At 39.1% G+C, this 19,453-nt stretch overlaps 1 protein-coding gene across 3 annotated transcripts in view; it reads right to left on the bottom strand.

Annotated features, from left to right (window-relative positions):
- Positions 1-19,453, bottom strand: part of cadm4 (cell adhesion molecule 4) — a gene marked incomplete at its 3' end in the record, with an annotated part of 162,320 nt that overhangs the window by 9,387 nt on the left and 133,480 nt on the right. For 2 of the 3 annotated variants that reach the window (XM_079240802.1, XM_079240801.1), the window contains exons 3-6: positions 19,025-19,312; positions 15,356-15,517; positions 11,710-11,800; positions 4,571-4,743 (exon numbers count right to left, since the gene is read on the bottom strand). In XM_079240802.1, the coding sequence (XP_079096928.1) occupies positions 4,571-4,743; positions 11,710-11,800; positions 15,356-15,517; positions 19,025-19,312 (714 nt within the window). Of the gene's footprint in view, positions 1-4,562; positions 4,744-11,709; positions 11,801-15,355; positions 15,518-19,024; positions 19,313-19,453 lie in introns of those variants that run through there. The other variant, XM_079240803.1, reaches the window with a different exon arrangement.

The following is a 19,453-nucleotide window of genomic DNA, read 5'->3' as shown; positions in this document are numbered from 1 at the left end:
AACTGACTGAGTTAGCTCAGACTAGCTTTTTCTACCGGAAGACTCCCACCCTTTTTACATTTTTGCTCCCATTCTAAGTTCTTTGTAAAGCTTTGTTAAAAAGGAGGTCTGTGTTTTTCTTTCATATCATTCTGATGGCAAGGAGACAGACTAATCCTTGGGTCACCTACTGTCCCTCTCTATCTCACTATCCTTTCATCACTCTGTCACTCCCCTTTGTTTCCAACAATTCTATGAGTGAAATGATTAGTCTCTCTGTTCTTCATCCTGGAGTTTTGCAGAAATCCACTCTCATACATTCATGTACTTTGCCATACTATATGTAAAAACGAAAATGATTTTCTTTCTATCTTAGGCTCTCTCCTCAAGTGCTTCTCTCTCCGTCTCCATTTTGCATTTCAATCCTAATGGATTTTATTGGCTTGGTGATTCATCTGAGTGCAGCAGCTTTGTTCAATTACATCAGGGAGCCCTCTGGGTTTCAACCAGACAATCAGCAACATTCTCGCCCCCAGTCACATGCGTGCACATTTGTGTACACACATAGAAAGAAAAAAAAAAATCCAATTTCTACTTGACAATGGTGGCAAAGAGATGAAACCACATCTCTTTTGCATTCGCAGATACTTGTGCAGTGTGTGTGTGTGTGTGTGTGTGTGTGTGTGTGTGTGTGTGTGTGTGTGTGTGTGAATGTGATTCATTCAAAATTATTTCTCACTTTTACATCATAAACACTTTCCAAATTTCGCAGAAAGTTGATTTCTTTGTAATTATTTTTCATGCAATTACATGCTGTTGGATAAGAAGGATCACGCTCTAAATGATAAAAACACGTGCACACACACACCAATTGCGTGGCCAAGTACATAAAACTGAGCTACGGTCTTTGCCGAGGCTCCCATGGGAGTCTTCCACCCCTCTGTTCTCCTTCACTAACATTAGGTTTGTCTCCCTTTACAAAGTCGAAATGCCTTGGGCACCTGCAACAAATCTGCAGCAAGTTTTACCCGAGTTTTTTGCTCCATGTGGAAAAAACCCTGATCGAGAACAGCTCTCTCGCAGAGGGAAGGTTGAGACAAAATGAGAGGGATACATGAGGTTGTTTCTTGAACCTGCGAAAAAATGATTTCTTTTCTGCTGACTCATCCCGCATCTTGCAGCATCCCCTTTCTGCCCGCACTTCCTCCCCCAGTGCACTCTGGGATTCCCTGTGGGAGGGCTGGGAGGCAACCCAACTGACATTTCGTTTATCTGACAAGCTGTAGTACTGAATTTTAACCTGCATTCGACCTCTATCGTCCTCCCTCTCATCCCTTCATCGCACCTTCCCTCCAACCCTTCATGCCTTCCTCTTTCCCTCCCCCTACCCACCCTTCCTCAACTGCTCACTCCTACACGCTTATTCGTTTCTACCCATTTATAGGCCTTCTTCAAGTAAAGATCCCGGCGTGCAGATGGGCTTAGAATAGAGGGCAATGGAAGGCAAGGTGAGAAACACTGTTGGTATTTGAAAATCAAGGAGAAGAAGAGGATGTGGACAGGAGGTGAAAAAGAGGTGAGAACGGTGGGCAGAGCATGAGGGCAGGTAGGATATTGAGGAAAAACATATATAGAGCACAAGTGGAAGGAAAGGCAGAGAGAAAAGCAGAACAGAAGAGGAATGGAATAGTAAAAGAGAACAAGCTCACACAGTGGGAATAAAGAGATGAGGAGAAGCAGAAAAAGACTTCATTGTTTTTCTGTCACAACAGTCATTAGACATAAGCGAATATCCTTGTCAAAAGATGACATATTTGCTATTTTCAAAGAAAGAAATAAGAACATGACACTTAACAATGTGGGTGTTGAAATGAAAAAAAAAAAAAAAAAAAAAAAAAAAAAAAAACCAAAACAAGGAAGCCCACTCGGGGTAAGTGTTGGAGTTATGAATCATGTTAACATATTTTACAGCATGGGATAATATTTGTTTTCCATCCTGACTTACGAGCTGCATTTAATTCTTAGGAGCATGTCACTAACATCTTATTAAATCATCTACGGTGGATTATTTGCACTGGCAGGGATTTTTAGCATAAACTGTATAACATAGTCGTGTAACATTTGCAAAGACAAACGTATGAGCCAGAATGTAAGAAATTCCTCTGACATCTCTCAAGAAAGAATCGTCTTGCCTGATTATCATTCGCCGTGCTCGTGGAATGGGAGTGAGAGACCGTAGCTTTTATTTCTCCCACTTAAAATTACAGCTGCATCAACAACACTGATGTCTTTGGGATTGGGGTGAACTGAAATAATCTGTCCACTAGGTGAGTACATACTTTCTGAAGTACAGCAAAGCACCACTGATACGATGCTCCAGCAGAAGGATTTAGAAGGCTGTTTGCCAGAAATGGGTGGTGCAAAACGGAGGAGCTCGGTTTATATAGATTATGTGGATTTCTGGTCCTTCACTTTAAATGTGGCGTTTCTTTTTTATTTTTCTTTTATTAAAAAATAAATATAACATATAAGTTATTGATAATCAGAGTAACAGAATGGAATAAATAAGAAAAACAACAAAACAAGAGGAAAAAGGGCACAGACATAATGAGGAATGATGACTGTTAAAGAAAAAGGTGAAGGGGAAAGCTGCGGAGGAGGAGGGATGAAAAGGCAGAACATTTTTCCACAGAGGTGGCAACACACATCAAAGCTTGACATGTTTAACCTTCTGGGATGGAGAGAAAAAGAAAGAGAAAGAGGGAGAGAGTGTAAAAGGGGAAGAAAAGAGGGAGATGGTGGGTGAGGATGTCAGCTTTCATCTTGCCACTGTTGCCACCCTTGGTGGCCGTGGAAAACTGTCATTATGAGTGTCACCAGAAGCCTGAACAAAAATGTGCAGCGTGTCAGTGTGGGGATGAAAGGTAATGTGAGTGTGATAGATAGATGAGGGGGGGTGCTAACTAAACGCAGAAGAAATTGTTACGTAACATCTCATATCTCTATTCCGTTCTCCCTTCTCCTTCTGATCTCAAATTCAGGTGCTAAATGCAATGACATGAAGCTGCCACCAGGGGGTGGAGATCAAAAGGGCAAACCTGCTGAGTGACAGTGTTGACATGAAATTAAGCCTTAACACATTGAAATGTGACTCCAGGCTTTAATGATGATCTTGCCTTGCATTTTTAGCCTCACTGTTGCCCTCACCTCAAAAATCCTGTTCACTCTTGTTCGACTGCAAGTTTACTCAGTTGTTCCATGAGGGGATTACACAACATTACTACACATCAAAACCTCGTTTTCAGATGTAACTCCAGCTCAGACAGAAAGTTGGCCAATTTGCCACAGTTCCGGAGAAAAAAAGTGATGTTTTCGTGCAATGTTGAAAGCTTCACTGTCATCCTCTTTGAGCCATGGTGTGCAACCTATCTGGGTCAACCCTCATTAAGAATAGAGCCACCAGCAGTGAATCTAGGTGCAACATCTTGGAAAGCTAGACAACAAAAGCCCTTTATCCATGTCTTCCTCTCCTCTGGTACTTCTGCTCAAACAACAAACAAAGTGTATTCACCTGAATTTTAAATGCAACATATGTTCAACAGCTTTATTGTTGTTATAATTTATTTATTACCAAGAGTTACAATGTAAAAGTTCCAACAGATTCTGCAATAGGAAAGGATTTCTGTCAACGTCTCCTATCTTTGTTTCCTACATGTCCATGTTAACATCTTTTCATCTTTTGAATATGGGGGACTGGAGCCTCTCCTAAAGTCAGTTTGGACAGGTCACCACTTCATCACAGAACTAATGCAAAAACACAACCATGCAAATTCATTAACACCACTTAATCTCAATGTGTTATTCTTATTGTGTCCTGCCTCTCAGGCACACAATAAATTTGCAAAAATTCCCTCTAAGAAGCTCAATTTAACCCTCTTGTTCGAACCCGAAACCTTCCTGCAGTATTAATGGTCATAATCATTCAGTTGCCAAAACATATTTATTGCACTCTAAAATCTAGGTTGTTCTGGATCCCTTACGGAGAGGATTGGGCCCCAGCAGAGATGATAAACTGTATTTCTGTTTCCTTTTCTTTTTATCCTCCATCATAGTTTTATTTATTTATTTTTTGTAAAGGAAGATAAGGCTGGAAAAATAACTAGTATCTGAGGATTATAATTAGTGTATTCTGGCTGTGTGGCAGTCTAATCTTCATTTTGAATCTATATTGCTATTAAATTCATTTAGACAGGAGGATCAGTAAACATGACGTGTTGTGTCTGAATTAGGATAAAAAATAAAGCTATAAATTGAAAAAGAAGAAGAAAAAAAACAAACATAAAAGGTGCATCAGGGTTTAATGGGTCTTCTGCTTGGTGCCAGCGTGGCTCCAAAAAAAACACTGGGGAGATGAAACCATCAATAAAATTTAACAGAGCTCTCAAAATATGTCATCAAACAACAAAATTGATTAAGGTAACAAGTCCAGCAGTGAACACAGAATTCTTCAGGAACGGTTAACAATTGGGTACAAAGTAATAATTGTGGAGAGAAAGAAGCAACGTAGGAAAGTTTTTGCTGGTTTACTCACCATACACCAACAGAGTGTAATGATCGGCAGCTCGTCCAAAGTTGTTCTGGGCTTGGCACAAGTACGTCCCGTTGTGTGATTGGCTGAGACGGGAAATCTGAAAAGTGGGCCCAGAAATCTCTGCCCTCTCAGGTAAGGTGTCATTTATCTTGGACCACTGAATATTTCTGGGCCTGTGAAAGAAAGATAGAGGGAGAATATTATTTGATTATGCTCAAATGAACCCATCAAATCATCTTTGGTTTGTTCAAAACTAATATTTCTTCATCAGTTTCTGACAATAATCTGATGTCAAAATGAGTTTTAGGAGGGAAAATACTGATGCGCTCTGTGCATGAAATCTTTTTTACATACTTGATTCACTTGATCTATCAGATAGTGACACAAATATGGATTAGGATCAAATTTAAAATGCATGAAACTTGAATATACTTCTGATGAATGTAACAAGTTCCTAATGACCTTATTTGGCAGCAATTGAATTTACAGATTGCCTAACAGTTACTGATCCAAGTGATGCTCCAAATCAAACTTGACTTGATTTTTTGCCATTGTCATAGAAAGTTCTGGAGGAGAGTTCATGATTTTTTACAGTCTGCCATGCCTTGGAGTAGTGTTGTGAAGAAAGCGTCCACTCATATGAGGAGAAACCTTATGCATCCAATTACCCAGATATTGGAAAGCGCAGTTTCAGTAACCTTTTGTTTATTGTTCAAGATTGTTTGGAGAGGGCAATAAACTCTCAGTTTTACTGTGAGAACAGTATTAAAGAACTGAGGGCAACGATTTTAAATATTTGTTTTAATATTTAATTTATTATTTATATTTATTTAACTATAATCAATTAAATTATCGAAGACTTATTGTTTTCTTTTTCCCCTTCATTAAACGAGAACATGGCCTGTGTGGATGTTTGCAATATAAAGTGGTTGTTTTCTTAGGGCACTGTCTACAACATTATCTCTTTCAGTTTAATAAAAGAGAGGAAAAATATTTTGATAACAAATATGTTTTAGATGTTAGAAAATTTATGTTTAAATATTCATGCTGTAACGGATTCCCCTTGAAGACAAGTCATGTGAACCCCCCGCTATGTTAAACCTTGGCCTACACATCTGACACCATGTCACGGCTTTAACGCTGAGTTGAGACATCAAGTACTTTTTGAATATGTGGTGTAATGTGTATGTAAGTGCATCAGTATGGAAGTTGGCGACAACTATAAATGCTTTTGTCAGCTTGCATCTCTAACTTCACATGTAAATGCAATTTTTTCACACTTAAATGGAACATTTTGGAAAAAATCTTCCACAGCAATGATTATAAGTGTGGTAAAACAAAACAAAAATGTTCATTTGGAATTAACAGCTAATACTGAGTGTACAATACCTCTAAAAAAGAGCTTCCTGTCAGAGAATACTGACAGAAGATTGACACCTGTCTGATGAGCTAAATAATTTTGAACATGCAAAAGTGACAAAGAATGTTTTGAAGCAAAGTAATGATGTAAAAATAGGCAAGAAAAGGAAGGTAAAGAAGCTCACAAGGGGTAGCTGACATGTGGAGACAGAATAAAAGGGGCTAGGAGAAGGCGCCAATGGCAACGGGGGTCTCAATTCTGCAAAATAATGAGGCGATGGACGGTCAGAGAGCAGCGATGGTGTGAAAGAGTTGGCAGGGGGTAAAGAAGGGCAGATGAGAGAGAAATAGGGTGTCAGGTGTGCAGGGTGGGGAGAAAAAAGACAAAAGCAAGAGGAAAGAGTGTCAGAATATAGAGAGGAAAAAAAGGAAGAGGAGGACATGGTGTGGTGGGAGATGAGGGAAGGAGCAGGCGAACAAAATGAATTGGTCATGAAAGATGGGTAGGCAGAGCAGAGGAGGTGTGAGGATTACAGAGACATCCTGCTGAAGAAATCCGAGTGTGAGCGTGTGTGTGTGTGTTTCTGGCTGGGTGTCATGGCTCATGTCATTCTGGCCAGATTACAATCCTGACTCATCTGGGTTCTAATCCCTTAGGAAGTCTAATTAAACCGCTTTCTTGCATAGTCACTCATATACACACACTCACACCTCTCCAACACACACTAGACATGCGTAACAAAATCTCCTCTTCCTCTCTAGCCAAGTCATACACACACATTACACACTAGTTCCCCACGCTGCAATCCCTTGTAGAGCTAACACACAAAAAGGCAGATAATCAAGCAAAAGGACAAGGCATCGTCCTCGTCTAAAGTCCTAATAACAGCCAGATGAGTGTACTCCTTCACCAAAAAGGAAGTGGCATATAATTGGTCATTAATGCTTAACAAGCGGTTAACAGGGCCATGGAGTGAACGTGAGGGTGACGAGGGTGCTGTGATTTGTGTGTGAGTGTGTGCGGTCCAGCATGAGATGAGGGTCAGAGTCCAACACTGCCTAAAGTCCATCCCTCTCTGTCACCCAAACACACACTCACACACAGCCATACATACACATGGAGTCCCCAGTCAACCATTACAAAGCCTCAGAGAGGGTACAGCCAATACGCTTCTCAGCCAGTTCTAGCAGTGGGGATTTCACTAAAGTCATCACACATATACACACACACACACACACACTCACATGCACACTCTTTGGCTGCCTGAAGCTTGACTGAAGAGCTTCAGTGGACGTGATGCCCACAGACAGACGGACCATCTAGAGGAGGGTTTAAGAGCTTAAGACCCAATACCCTCCTGGAAAGTGCACAAAGGGCTTGCAAATACTGTTGTAAACAATATAAATAAGTAAAATCTATATTTCATAGATAGCTTTTAAACTTGTTTACTACTGCGTGGTGATAGTATCCCACATAGAAAGTCTTTAACACAACCATATATATATACATATATATATTCATTGTCTATTATCTTCTCACACACTTCAAGTAACCGAAGTCCTAAGCTGTTTTCATCTTTGTCTTTCATACAATAAAATATGGATCAGGTGGTTTTCACCCATCTGTCAAACATGAAATGTCAGGTGACAGCACAGCTGCTACCAATCCTTGCTTTTTGATCAAACTTTGAGTCACAGCTTCATTGGCATGTACCACCATATGTCTCCTAGATGATTGCTTGAAGCTTTGCTTGACCTTTTTCTTCTGTCTAGCTTTTAATTCACCAAAGCTTTACCATCTTAACTTGTCTGTCTGAAGAAATATCTACAACAGACATGATAGTGGAAAGATAAAGTTTTTACAGGTATTGACACATTGCAGCTGACCTCACAGACGCGCTTCGTCACTCTCAAACTCTAGTCAGTATATTGATTACCTGTAATAGTATCGTGCTTAAGCGACTTACTCAGGTTGTCGGAGAAGCCCTCCATATGTTGTGCAGTTGAGTGTGACAACAAGCGAGGAAACCCAGGTATTTCTTTCGATCGCTTACCATAAGAAGAATAACGTTGCCAGCGATAGCTCTCAGTGATCCGGAGGGCTAATTGGACGCCGACTGCAAGTAGCTGTCAATTTGTGCAGTGTACATTTCATGTAAAGGAAGGTTTAAATGCAAGTCAGAAGAGTAAGCCTTAGCTCCTGTTAACTGGGTTTGATGTCTTGTACAAATATTTAATAAAATTGAGATTAGAGTGAGAACTGATTCAACACCTTGTATAACAGATGCATTTGATCAGCGTTCAATATGAAGAGCTTTGAGGAATGTATGAAGAGGTCGCAGTTGTTAGCTTAGCTTAGATATTACTCTGCTGCAACAAAGGTATCTTGTTCTTGAGATGCCATATATTTAGGTTACCAAGCCAGCAGCGAAATAGCGATAAGCATCTTTGCTTTTTAAAATGTTGAGGCCTTCTCCTGTGTATGAGAATGAGTTATGCATCAGGTAGATTTAATGTTGGGATAAAAAAAACCCGGTAACTTGTGAGTTGATGTTAGTTGTTGGAAAGCTTCTGCTTGGACTCCTTATGGATTACATTCAAAAACAGCTATTTTTTTTCAGTTTTTGTGGATAAAAATGAGAATTATCTATGAGCCTTACATTACATTAGCCTCACTGAAGCTTGCATTAAGGACACACTCTTGTCAGAGAGGATCAATGTTCGCTATTCACAATGGTGGTAGTCAAGTAGATAGTGTAATGGTGCCACGTTCTTGTGAGGCATCAGTATGAAATCTTTTGTATTTTCCCATATTTCTCATTGAATCAACATTCCACCTATACAGTTTGCTGCAGCTGTACTAAATTAAAGGATGAAGAAATTTAGGTAACAATCTGTTAACCCTTTAAGGTCCTGACGGAGATGCCCTCTACAATTTGATGGAGGTATATTTGCTGTGACTGTGATGAATTTCTTAAAATAATTGTGGACATGAACCTGCCAGAGTCATCTCTACCAATTGGTTTGGGTATTTAAAACCCAAAATAAGTATTTGTTATAACATCACTGCTTCAAATTTCAACCAACTGTTGTAAAATTATTATTATCTTTTAAAATCTCTTTAATCTGTTTGTTCCTGTCCAAAACAAACAAAAAAAAACACAGAGAAACATATTTATCTGGTCTTTTTGTCTGTGTGAACGTTAAGGGGTAAACATAAATATTTCTGTTAGAATAGGTATAATTTTGAGGAAGAGGCTCAGACAGCTCTTCCTCAACTCATACTGAAATCTATGCACCAACTGCAACACTTTGCATTAGTTATAAATCATTTGCAGTTTGGAAAGATCATATTAGAGATGAATACATACAGATAGCAGCAGTGCAACACAAACCTGATCCTTAAGTCTGACCTCTAAAGTTTAACATCTGTAACAGCAACTGCATCATACCAATAACACTGCAATCCATACCACAGCAAAAGTGACCAGCATATCGCCACCCACTGGTTTGAGGACCATTGTCTTGTGGCCTTGTGTTTGTCATTTGGTTCCTGTCATCTTGAGTTTTTGGAGGCAGAATTGATGTGAAAAGATTGGATCTGACATGTTCTGCCTTTAAATGGAATCAGTGATTGGTGTTAAATTAATCCAGCTTTGCTGTCTGAGCTACCCTTACACCAGCTACATATGTTGTGTGCAAAACAGCATGACTTCAATTTTGGCTTCTTGCTAATAACTTAGAGCATGTACATTAGCTTTGAGATGTGTATCTCAGTAGCTGAAGTATAAAATGCCCCACATCTGATGCAGTAACTGCTTACAAATGGACCCTGCTGTTTCAATTTTTTTAATCATATTGACTATAGATTACATACAACTGTAATGATGGGCATTATCAAAATAAAAACAACATGCAGGCAAACACTGAACTGCAACAGAAAGGTTTGCTGTGAGAATACACAGCACAAGCATAGTGTTAAATCAGCCCTACCCTAACAAACCAATCACAGCAGCCCATTTCTAAAAGGTACCAAGTCTAATAACTTAGCAAGCTAATGAGTGGTTCATTTCATTTAGGAAAAGCAGCAGCATAAAGAATATATATATATATATATATATATATATATATATATATATATATATATATATATATATATATATATATATATATATATATATATATATATACACACACACATCATTAATATATATCCATAATTTTTAATACTTGCATAATAAACAGTGTAGTTACACTACAAACTTAATAGTTGCTGAATTATCAATCCCATTGGATGCTTTAAACTTTGTGAAAATGTACATTCTCAGCAAAAACGTGACTGCCTTTAGCACATCTATGGGGTACATGCATGAATCATATTCTGCAACAACACATTCCCTCTGCCTTTGATGCTTCACATTTAGTTGTAAATGTGATGTCATATGAATATACTAGTTTAATGACCAAATGCTTGCAAGTCTCAGCTCTGGACATCGAGGCCAGAGAGGTCTCTAGGAACTACACAGGGGACCCAGCCTGGCAGTGTGCTAACAACCATTTTTATCAACCACTGCTGCATAAATTATTGTAAAAAGAGACAGATGAGGTGGTCTCTCAATGATGCATTTAGAGTACTTTGATTTTGTTGTTTGACTCCATTAATTTTTAATGGAAACTTTGCAGCTCATGTTGAGGTAGGTCAGATAAGTAGGTGCTCCTTGTGGCCCAGAATGGATTTGTGTCTACAACAGATCCTGCATGTGCCCCAGTCTTCCCATGTTCTAGGTGCATTCACAGCCATATTTAGAGCTTTCCGTTACTAGATTCGATCTGGAAAACTACATGCTAATACCGCTAAGTTCTTTTGCGAATATTTTACTGGAACCAGGCTAGACAGTAGACGGCGAGAAAGTTTACCAGAAAGATTAAAGCCATGTAGATCTGTGCACCCACAAGTTGGTTGTTGATTTTGGAATTTAAACTTAATTCTCAGTTTCAGTGTGAGAATTTGCACTTGTGGAACTGTGAATTTGTAAGAGTTACGTCTGAACTTGACAACCTCCCTCCTACATAAAACACCTTTATGCAAACACATTCATCACAACCCATTTTAAGATAATTTTGTCTGGAATCTTTGACAAAATTAGACAAAATGTTCAACTGCATTCAGTTTCATATGTAGAATTCTGCACCAGATGGTGAATGTAATCATTTCAGGTTTTAATGTAAAATACGATAAATTAATAATGAACTAATGAGTTTTGTTCACACAGATTATTTTCTTCAGTTATAGCTCGAACATTTAGATTAAGTGTGATATGTGTACCAATCGCCCTGCGATGGACTGGCGAGCTGTCCAGAGTGTACCCTGCCTTTCGCCCAAAGACTGCTCGGATAGGCTCCAGTTTCCCCGCGACCCTGAATTAGATTAGGCGGTTTGGAAAATGAATGAATGAATGAATGAATGAATGAACATGTACCAATCTCATCTTTCAATAAAAAATGTAATGGAAGCAGTCCGGGATTATTGCTTTATCCACAAATTTAATTGTGGATATTTGCACTATTTTTATGCCTTTTTTAAAAAAAACTGGTTTAAACTGGTAAGATAATGTATTGCTTCATGTTTATGAATATCTTTTGTCGCTTCCTCGTTTTGTCTTTGTTTTTCTTGTGCAGCGTCTTGCCAGGTCGACATTGTAAATGACCATCTGTTATCAACTGACTTATTTGGCTGCTTTTACTGCTTATGTATAAGGCAAGGCATGTTACAGACTTACAGAGGATTCCCAGTGACGGAGCAGGTCAGGCTGAGTGAGTCGCCTTCACGCAAAATGCCTGAAGGAGGAACGATTCGGACTGTGGGAGCAACTGGAGAGAAACAGAGAGAAAGGTGTAGTAAGTGAGACTGTCCATGAGACAACAAGAAAATCCAAAGTTAAAGCAATTATATTCAGAACAGGAAACAATTAAAAATATAGAATATCAAAAACAGAAAAAGCAACAGACAGAAAACAATAATAAAGGCTAAGAGCCAGGGAACAAAAAAGGAGGAGCAGGGGAAAAGTATGAAGGTGGCAGAGGGAAATATATTTAACATGTTTCCAAGGCAACTAGCTGACAATTGCACGGTAGAGACACCTGTTATCATAAGCAGCCGACTGCTCCAGCAGCTGCTGTACTGTAGTTACTTCAGTTAGGGAGCAATGAGAAGCCAAATTTACTCTGAAGGTTGGTCATTATTTCCACTTCTCTGACTGGACCGACCAGCAGAATGCAGATTGTCTGAACTTAAGAATCTTAAACCTTTTTCATATATTAACAAATATTTATATTTGTGCTTATTTTGATCTCCATTAGCTGTTGGCTCACAGATATTCCTCCTGAAATCAATCCAACATGCTTCTCTTAAGGCACATTTTCACACCAGCTTTTCACAACACCTAAATAATGATTAAAAATAACACAAAAACACCCACCCCCACCTGCAACCTGCAGTTTACACTCAATTAACAAGAATGGGCATTAGATCCAGAAAATTAGTTTGTGAGAAGATGCCTTCAAAAGGACTTTAAACCAGCACTTACTGTTTGCTTTAATGATGTCATTTGGCAAAGAGTTTCAGATAACATTGCTCTGTATACTATGGTACTTTCTCCACACTGTGTTTTCACTTCGGGTAGTCTAAATCTGCTGTCTGTGTCATGTCTAGTTTCATAATGATGTTAATCAAAACTAAAGCTTAGCTCTTGGTGAAGCACATTTGGCTATTAGGTTGTTGTTTCTGGTCAAATTAAGCAATGACGCTTTCAATCTTTTACTTTTAGCCAGGACAATACATTATGAATCCAGGTCACACTAGTTCTGAGTGGGCATAGAAGTACACAACAAGCTGCTCTGTTTTGCACAATTTTTATTGCCTTTATACGAGTTGCAGCAACAGCATGGGATCAATTCTCAGAATGGTAATCTAACTGTGACAGTACAAGTGTACATCTGCTGTTATGTTAAAAGGTAACATGTGGGGACATTTTTCAAACCATTGAGAGACCTTTAACAGTCTTGCACACTACTGTGCTAATTTGTTGTTATAGTGAAATCAAAGTTGTTTTGTATTTTGTACTTATTCAACACATATCTTTGACAACCATTCTCAATTTGTGGTTATTTAACCGCATGTGGTTTATATAGACAACAACTATTTTAGTATTGCCAAGATTTAAGATTAATTTGTTATTTGTGACCAACTCAAATACAGACATTCATTTTTCCATTAAAACAATTTTTATGTCTTCCACTGTACTTTGTGATAAACAGTTCAGTCATCTGCACACATTGAGAGTTTTGCCTATTGGCTAATTGTTTGTGTATATAAAAAAACAGGTGTGGTCCTTGGCACCTCCTGTGTGGGAGCATGTGTGGCAATCGTTTTTTCATTGCGGAAGTTTCCACTAAAAAAGACAATTTGTCTCCTGTTTCCAAGATAACTAAAAGGAAAAGTAACTGAAGCTATATCAAAGTATTTTCTTAACAGTAGTTTAAGATCAAAATTTTAGATAAAATCTAATAAAACAGCTGCAACAAAATTGTTATCTAATGTTGTCAACCAGCAATGTTAGGGTAGTTACTAAAAAAAAAACAACAAAAAAACTAATCAGTTACTCATTACTTCTGTATATTGGAATGAGATTACTTTACTAGTTACTGCCTTTGAAAGTTAACATTACTTTACTTTCCCATTTCTGAATTTACCGTGTAGATACATGGAGCATACACCTTACAGACATGTGCTGTCTGCAGGAGGGAATATGCCTCGCTGTAAAATCCACAATCAATAAAGGATAAAAGAAGCAATGATGAGGTTATGCTGCGCTGATACATGCTACTAGAACTCCCTGAGCTAAAATTTTCGTAAGGCTGATGTCCTTGCGGCTCATCAGCTACATGCTCTTGTGTAAATTAGATTTATTAACGCTTTCCTGGAAGAACGCCACCCTCCCTTTCAGATCTAACTCCCAGCTCAGGTCATATTGCAGGTTTTTACTGAGTGCACTGAAGGAAATCATATTTGTTAAGAATTGTCATCTTGTACGTCAGCATTTTCAGATCTCTGATAGCAGAATGATTTCACACAGCAGCTGGTTGATCAGACCGATCAGTGGATATAACGGTTTTCATTTCACTGATTTGTAAAGTCAAATAAAAGAATTTCAGTAGAATAAAAATGCCAATGTGTTATAAACTGTCTTGTTTTATTCTACGAAATCTAGAAGTGGACACACGAGCAGCTGAATTTGTTCAAAAACAATCCTGTTCAAAATTTTGCTCAGAGCAAGTCCAGAGACTAATTGGTCTAGTTTTGGGGCCGCAGAATGCAAATGAACTTCTCAAAGAGAGACACAGAAGCACTTACTAAAGATGAATCAGCACTGACAGTAAATATTTATTTATGCACTTGGAATGTTTGACGATGTAGAATTATGGACATATTGTGGTGTAAGAATCACATTGGCTGCCAAAATATGAGAAGAGAACAAACAGAAACTGGATTTTGGTTTGGCAGTCGCATCGCAGCAACACTGGTGATGAAATATTTCAGAATTGTAAATGCAGCATGAAATGTATCAACAATTCATATCCAGTGCAGACCCTTGGAAGACGTGCCACCATATTGCTTAAGCGATATGGTGGAGGAAATGTCCAGTTGTGTTCCTCATTACATAAAACAAAAAGGCAGAAATATCTGATATGTAATTGATGCAAATTTGATTACTAAGATTTTCAGAGATATTCAAAGACTGAATGTATTTCAAACTTTTCTTTATCAAGGATGTCTGACATAAACTTTGACAGATTTGCGCAAACACTAAGAATTTGGCTTAAAACAGAAATAATGCAAAATGACTTTAAAATGTTTTTTATTCTTATTTTATTGTTGATTAACTCGTTCTTCCCTAAACAGACATATTTACCTAGAACAAACAACCTGGCATGGATTGATCTATCCATAAGATGTATTTGGATTATTGTACAAGTGAATTTTACCAAAGTTTATTGAATTATTTACTTATATATTAAGATAATGTTGCTAATCTCCTTAAATCCTTGCTAAGGGCCAGGGCCCTTCCCTGCTTACAGGCCTATTTATGTCAGCATGCAAGGTTTTGTATTCAATAGGATTTACTGTGAGGCGGTAGTGACATTAGGAAAAGTCTTGAAGCTTTTGTCTACAATGAAACATTATATGAAAAACAAACTGACCCGCTCCCAAACAAAATTACTGTTGGCATAAAAGGAAAACAAAGTAACAAACAGTTTTGAGGTGATGAACTAAGTGACAATAACACAAATGGAATAATGGCTGCTTTAAAAATATTTGGACGTGAATGTGATGCTTATTCCTTTTTAAATTGGGCCGGGACTTACAATACACATCCAGGCGATAATGCCGAATCCTCTTCTGCCCACTGAGCGTGGGGTGGAGCGCCTCACAGTTCAATGCCGCCCCATTGTCTTTCCTTTCTACTGGGATACGGATGGTGCTGGACACACTGTGCGTTTTCCCATTGTCCTGATTGGATACGACACCTGGAGAAAGTTGGAGGGAGTAAACAGAACATGTGAGGTTTGCAGCCAAAATTTAAGACCATTCTTTTTTTTTTGTTTTCTTCTTCCTCCCCCAGCTGAGATTTTACAGCATGGAGACAGAAAGTAAGGCAGCAGGAAAGAAGCTTTTAGCCAGAAGCACAAACGGGAACAGAAAAAGAGTGCTGACAGAGAGGCAGAAGTTAGTGACAGATGAATGAGCTTTTTAGAGCTTCAGACACCTGTGGAGGGAAAGATGAGGAGTGGAGAACAGACAAAAAGAGGGCAAGAGAAGGGAAAGTAATTTGCTTCTACATTTCAGGGCAATTATAAGCAGCAGCATAGTTTGTTTTCAGATAGCAAATCAACTGAGTGTCGTGTGTGTGCAAGAGAAACGCAGAGATGAGGGAGAGTGACGGATAAAAGCGAAAATATGCATAAACCAATTGAGATTTTAACTGGGCCAGACAGGGAGGAGAGTGGGACATCACAGTAAAGGGGTGAGAGAAGAAAAGAAAAGGAGAGAGGGACCCAGAGACAGAGCAAAGGAGGCAGTACGAGTGTGATTGATGTGTATGTGCGTGTGCGTCTATGAAGGGAAGCAGACATGAAAGGGGATGATAACAGTGTCAAGCAAGATGAGAGAGGAAGAACGATGCAAGAAGAAGGGAGGAGGAGAGAAAGAAGGAGGTGGGTGGGAGGTAGAGCTGGGCCAAGTTAACGGAACCTGATGCGGTCGTGTTTTCAGAGTTTGTGCTTGTTTGGGCAGAAATCAGTATTATAGCACACTGACTTTTCAATTATAACCTGCAGGCAAATGAAAGTCGGTGGAATGGAAGCTGGAGAGAGGACGGCAGTGTGTTCTGATGAGCAAGAATAAGGAAACGGTTGGAAGATAGTGTCTTAATTAAAGAGTGCTCCCCATATCTGGCGGGATCTGCTTCTAACCTTTAGTGTCACAGTTCATTTAACTCAGAGACAAAATAGATGGGAGGAGGAGAAAGAAAAGGAGGAAGGAGTGAAGAGATGAGAAGAGAGGCATGAAGGAAAAGATAAGAGAAGACAGGCAAATGTACAACCCATATCCTGCTTTTTTTATGCCTTTTTTTTTTTCTTTTTTACTTTTGAAGCCCTTTGTATCCTGTAACTGTGCTGATGAACATCTCATCTTTATCTGCAGTGAGAATTAAAGGAAAAATAAAAACAAGAAAAAAGGTAAGATGAAAGGTTTAGGAAGGAGGAAAAGGTGAGGACATATAGGAATGACAAAATGATGAGACAGGTATATTCTGATAGTGAAGAAGCGACTAGATAAGATGAAGGAAATACTGAAGGTCAAACAAAAAGAGAAAGTTAATAAATCGAAAAGAAAAAGTTCTTTAACGGTCCTAAAAACCATGCGCTGATGGCAGCCTATCCGACATTATGACGTAATTAATAACAACGCATCTGACAACGAATGTGTTCCGTTGTACTATGGTGTCTACATTCTTCAAAATCTAAAACTGGAAATACAGCAGAATAAAAAAGAAATAACCACAAGCCTCAGTGGGACATGCTTTGAGCAACTTGTCTCTGAAAGTTTTTTTTTTCTTGCTCAATCAACCATAACAAGAATATTGAGGAATTCAGCTAAAAAGAAGCAGCATACATAAGTGGTGATATAACAGAGAGAGAGCAAACATAATTTCTTTGGATCAAACATACTGAGAGCTACAGAAAGACATTTTTTTTTTTTTTTTTTTTTTTTTTTTTTTTTTTTTAGATCAGAGGTGCCCAAGTTCAGTCATCAAGAGCTACTGTCCTGCAACATTTCGATACATTCCTTCTCGAAAACATCTGAGCTAAATGAATGATTCTTCTCCTTTGCAGAGCTGAATGACATGCAGATGAGGGAAATCAGTCATTTGATTCAGGTGTGCAGGAGAAGGGCTGCATCTTAAAGTTGCAGGATAGTAGCTCTCGTGGACTGGACTTTAGCAAGCATCGTGGAGTGGAGTGCCCCTTTAACACTGAGAAACCGAGCCAGATAGGATCTTATAAAAGAGGTCAGATCAAGGTAAAAGAGTAGCGGATGGATCATTGAGTTATCAGAAACACTGAGATGGACAACATAGAATGGAAATAGTGAATCTTTAAGAGTCTGATTCAGCATCAGAGAAAGAAAAGCAGAAAACCTTGAGGGTCTTTAACACCTGAGTTATGGTGGATTATGTTCACTGAAGATGCACTTAGAGCTGAATTTTGAATTCTGAAGTGATAAATATAAAGACAGGGGCGCACTGTAGATATTTGGATCATTACAACAGTTTTTGTTATCTGAACACCTCACAAAGCCTACACTTTAAAGGCAGCTATAAAACTCCAGCTCTTTGCATTTATATTGGAGGAAAACTTACAGGAAGATTAGCAACTTATTTATTAAACAGACAGAAAAATGTGTTCTGGTCTGATATCTGGTCAGACCTGATATCAGCAATAATCCACCTTTCAGCAGAGAGCAGAAAAACATGTTCTGCTCTCCAGGTACTGGGAATCCCACTGTTTAAATCCAGTTATCCAGGCAGCTGCTGCACCATCACAAACGTCTTTGTTTTCTAACATTAGTTTGACAGTTCAGACAGTTAATAAAGTTATGAAGTTCACAAAAATATGCTGCCTCCTCCTGTTCAGGCAAATGCAACAAAAATGATTAGTTGGCACCACATTTAAAAAAAAGTAGAGAAATTCGGATACGGTCAATCTCTAATGAAGTCCCAAGCTGATGGAGCTGCAGTTGGCTTGCTGAGAAGCTGAAAGATGTGTAAAAGACAGCTGCAGTGTAGGCCTGGTAAACCACCACCAAGGAAAAAAAAAACAACAACTATCTATGGTAATGTTCATGAGCTCCACACTCCTTTCAAACACTCAAAAAGGATTCCCAACAAAGTATTAAAGGAGTTCTACTTCTGCAAACCTTCGCTGGGTGTACTTTGGTAACCGGCTCAAACACAAACTGTGGAACTTTACAAATGTTTCTAAACCTGTCAGTGTGTCTGTCTGAGGAACACAACTCGCTGGTGGGCAAACTCTGGAAAAACTTTTTTTTCTGTTCAAACATTTATGCTAGTTGCTGTTCACCTGTCTTCTTGCACCTTTCTTGAAGGACTGTGACCTCAAAAAGTGTTGCTGAATACACTCTACCTGATATGATTCTGTCCATTTACTGCAAAGATCATTGGATCAGAATGGAGTAGGCAGAAGGGACTAATACTGCCCAGATACTACTTTCTCGACCTATCGCCATCCATCCAACCATAATCAGCTGCATTCTTCCACTGATCCACATGCCATCCACCCTGTCAACCCATCAATCAGCAATCCATTTATTCTTTTTTTATGCAGCACTCTGTTCGTGGTATCGCCCCACCATTCCGCTTCACCCGCTTTTATCATCTTATTAACCTCCTCACTTATGTCTCACAACCATCTATCCATCTATCAGTCCATCTGTCAGCCATGTCCTTGTACCTGGTATCTCACGGCCATTACGCATCCAGCGCAGGGTGGCAGCCGGCTTGCTGCGCAGTGACACGCAGGTGAGCTCTGCCTCGCCGCCCTCCACGGCCTCCTGCTTCACCTCCACTGTAGGTGTCTCTGGTGGCACCAAAACGGAGAGCGTAGCCACCTGGTGATGTGTAGAGTCCGTGTAGAGTTGGCAGAAGTAGCCGCCCTCATCCGACACGCTAACATTGGTCAGTGTGATGCGCACGAGCCGTGGCGTGAAGAGCACCATCTGGAAGCGCTCGTCCTTCAGGGCTGGAGTTGAAGAAGACATGTAAACAGGAAGCAAGGGTGATGAAATATGGATGTAGAGTGAATAAAATAGTGTGAAAAGAAAACACAACACAAAGATAAACTACAATTTAAACATCAGACCATAAAAGCTTGTTTAAAGGT

The sequence above is a fragment of the Telmatherina bonti genome, assembly GCF_933228915.1.
Source record: "Telmatherina bonti genome assembly, chromosome: 5".
Taxonomy (NCBI): Eukaryota; Metazoa; Chordata; class Actinopteri; order Atheriniformes; family Telmatherinidae; genus Telmatherina; species Telmatherina bonti.
Note: the sequence above shows the minus strand (reverse complement) of the source record. Positions and strands in the feature narration are given on the sequence as shown.